Below are 2,211 nucleotides of genomic sequence, written 5' to 3' on the forward strand. Positions count from 1 at the left end.
AATTTTTTAAATGATGTGTTATTGCACTAGAATTTAATGCGCCAGGTTTGGCTGCGTGTCATATTTATTTTTATTATGAACATACATTAATAAAGTTTGTGTAAATAAAGTTAGAGAGATATGGGCTACTCATGTCTGCGTTTTACTAGTGGTGGGGAGCCGGACTCCCCCCAAACGCCTCGCCTCCCTCGGGAAAGAGGGGGAGGGAAGGCGAGATGGAGAGTGGGAGGTGTAGGGTCTTTTTGGCCCCCAGCCTCTAGGTTAGCACAGAGACCCACAGAGAGGGAGAGAGAGGGATAGGAGAGAGAGCGATAGAGGGAGAGACATAAAGCCCTTAAATTGAATTGACAGAGAGGGAGTGAGAGAGGGAGGTGTAGTCTGAAGGATTACATCACGGCGCGCGTGGATATATCGTCCGAGCCAGATGCGGCTCAGTTTGGCGTCCGGCACCGGCCAGTGCATCGCCTAGCCCCAGACAACATGCGGACACCCAGAAACCAACAGGATCCAACGCTGAGACTAGTGAGAAAGCAGAGAAACCAGGACCTGACGCATTTTATGCACGGGAAAGCCCAGGGGAAATGCAGCCAAGTCGGCTCATGCTTCTGACACTAATGGGTATGGTTCAACCTTTTCGTTGAAAGTACTTTGAAAGTGCGTTTTGCCGTCTTGTTAAAAAAGTGAAGGACTTCATTCTAACCATTTAGACGCGTGTCATGGACTCAAGTTACGCAGCGAAACTCCACTGGCTCAGAGCGTCAACTTTCCTCTCTGACTGCAGTTGCCGGTTGCTATGGTGAATAGGCTCCAGCCAGCCGAAACTTTCTGAGGGCAAGTTTTTCGTGGAGTTTGACAAGATCACCGGGTCGAGCGCGTGCGTGACGACGTGCGCTGGACTACGGGGCGCATCGTGACTCATCCACACGCAATCTCTCTCCCTCCGGGGAAAACGGATGATAATTTCAAACCTCTAAGGATTAGACTTTTTATATTCTATATATAACTTGGAACTATTGTTACTAGAGATATGGATAACTCGTACTATTTTCTGGCCATGTCCATGCTGGTTCTGTCCCTCGGTTTAAGGATTGAGGAGGGCATGTGCCAACACTACTACCTCCTCCGTCCCATCCCCAGCGACACTCTCCCCATAGTGGAGCTCAAAGAGGACCCAGACCCTGTCCTGGATCCAAAAGAACGGGACCTGAACGAGACCGAACTCAGATCCACCCTGGGTAGTCACTTCGACCCACACTTCATGTCCATTACCCCGCCAGAGGACAAGTACTCGGGCAACGAGGACTTGAGCGACTCGGAGATACGTCAGAAGCCGTCCGGCGCGATGCCCAAGGAGATCAAAGCCATGGAGTTTGAGATCCAGCACGGCAAGAAGCACAAGCCCAGTAAAAAACTTAGAAGAAGGCTGCAACTGTGGCTGTGGTCTTACGCGTTCTGTCCAGTTGTTTATACATGGAACGACCTCGGGAACAGATTCTGGCCGCGCTACGTGAAGGTGGGGAGCTGCTACAATAAGCGTTCTTGTTCGGTCCCTGAAGGGATGGTTTGCAAACCTGCCAAATCGGCCCATTTTACGATCTTACGATGGAGGTGCCTGCAGAGAAAAGGAGGTCTGAAATGCGCTTGGATACCAGTTCAGTACCCCATTATATCTGAGTGCAAATGCTCATGCACGAACTGAAATAAACTGAAATGATCTTTTTGTATTGTTATTATTTCTAAAAAGATTAATAAAAAATCATAGTTACATGATTATTTTTATATGCACTGTCAAGTGCAAGAATGTATATTTTATGTATATGTGGTCCCATTTTATTTTATGATGACAAACTTTGTAAAAAGGTCAGTATTATTATTATTATTATTATTATTATTATATAACCAGCGTCTACTGTATTTGTTGAACATATTTTGGATGTGATGTATCTTTATATTTATACTGAAGAAGAGCACTTCGCATTGTGAAGCATTAAAATACTGTTATTGAAGTACTACAGATATTTTCCATTCTTTGGGAAGAAAATAAGTGGTTTATGGACCTCTGTGTCAAAATTAGCCAAAATGTAAATTCAGCTTGTGATACTAAATAAAGGGACAATTGTGGGTAAACCATGTAAAATAACAGTAACTACCAGGCTATTTATTCTCTGTTCATGTAGTCATTGCCAGTTAAAATAAAACCACTCAAATGAG

General features: G+C 45.0%; 1 protein-coding gene across 1 annotated transcript; it reads left to right on the forward strand.

Annotated features, from left to right (window-relative positions):
• Positions 1-270: 270 nt before the first annotated feature.
• Positions 271-2,211, forward strand: nog3 (noggin 3). Its single transcript, XM_014215788.3, has one exon. The coding sequence runs from the start codon at positions 1,028-1,030 to the stop codon at positions 1,697-1,699; it is 672 nt and encodes a 223-aa protein (XP_014071263.3). The 5' UTR covers positions 271-1,027; the 3' UTR covers positions 1,700-2,211.

The sequence above is a fragment of the Salmo salar genome, chromosome 01 (assembly GCF_965601325.2).
Source record: "Salmo salar chromosome 01, fSalSal1, whole genome shotgun sequence".
Classification (NCBI taxonomy): domain Eukaryota; kingdom Metazoa; phylum Chordata; class Actinopteri; order Salmoniformes; family Salmonidae; genus Salmo; species Salmo salar.

Bases quoted from the DNA above. Each gene is read 5' to 3' on its own strand.
- nog3 (XM_014215788.3), top strand. From the start codon at position 1,028: ATGGATAACTCGTACTATTTTCTGGCCATGTCCATGCTGGTTCTGTCC.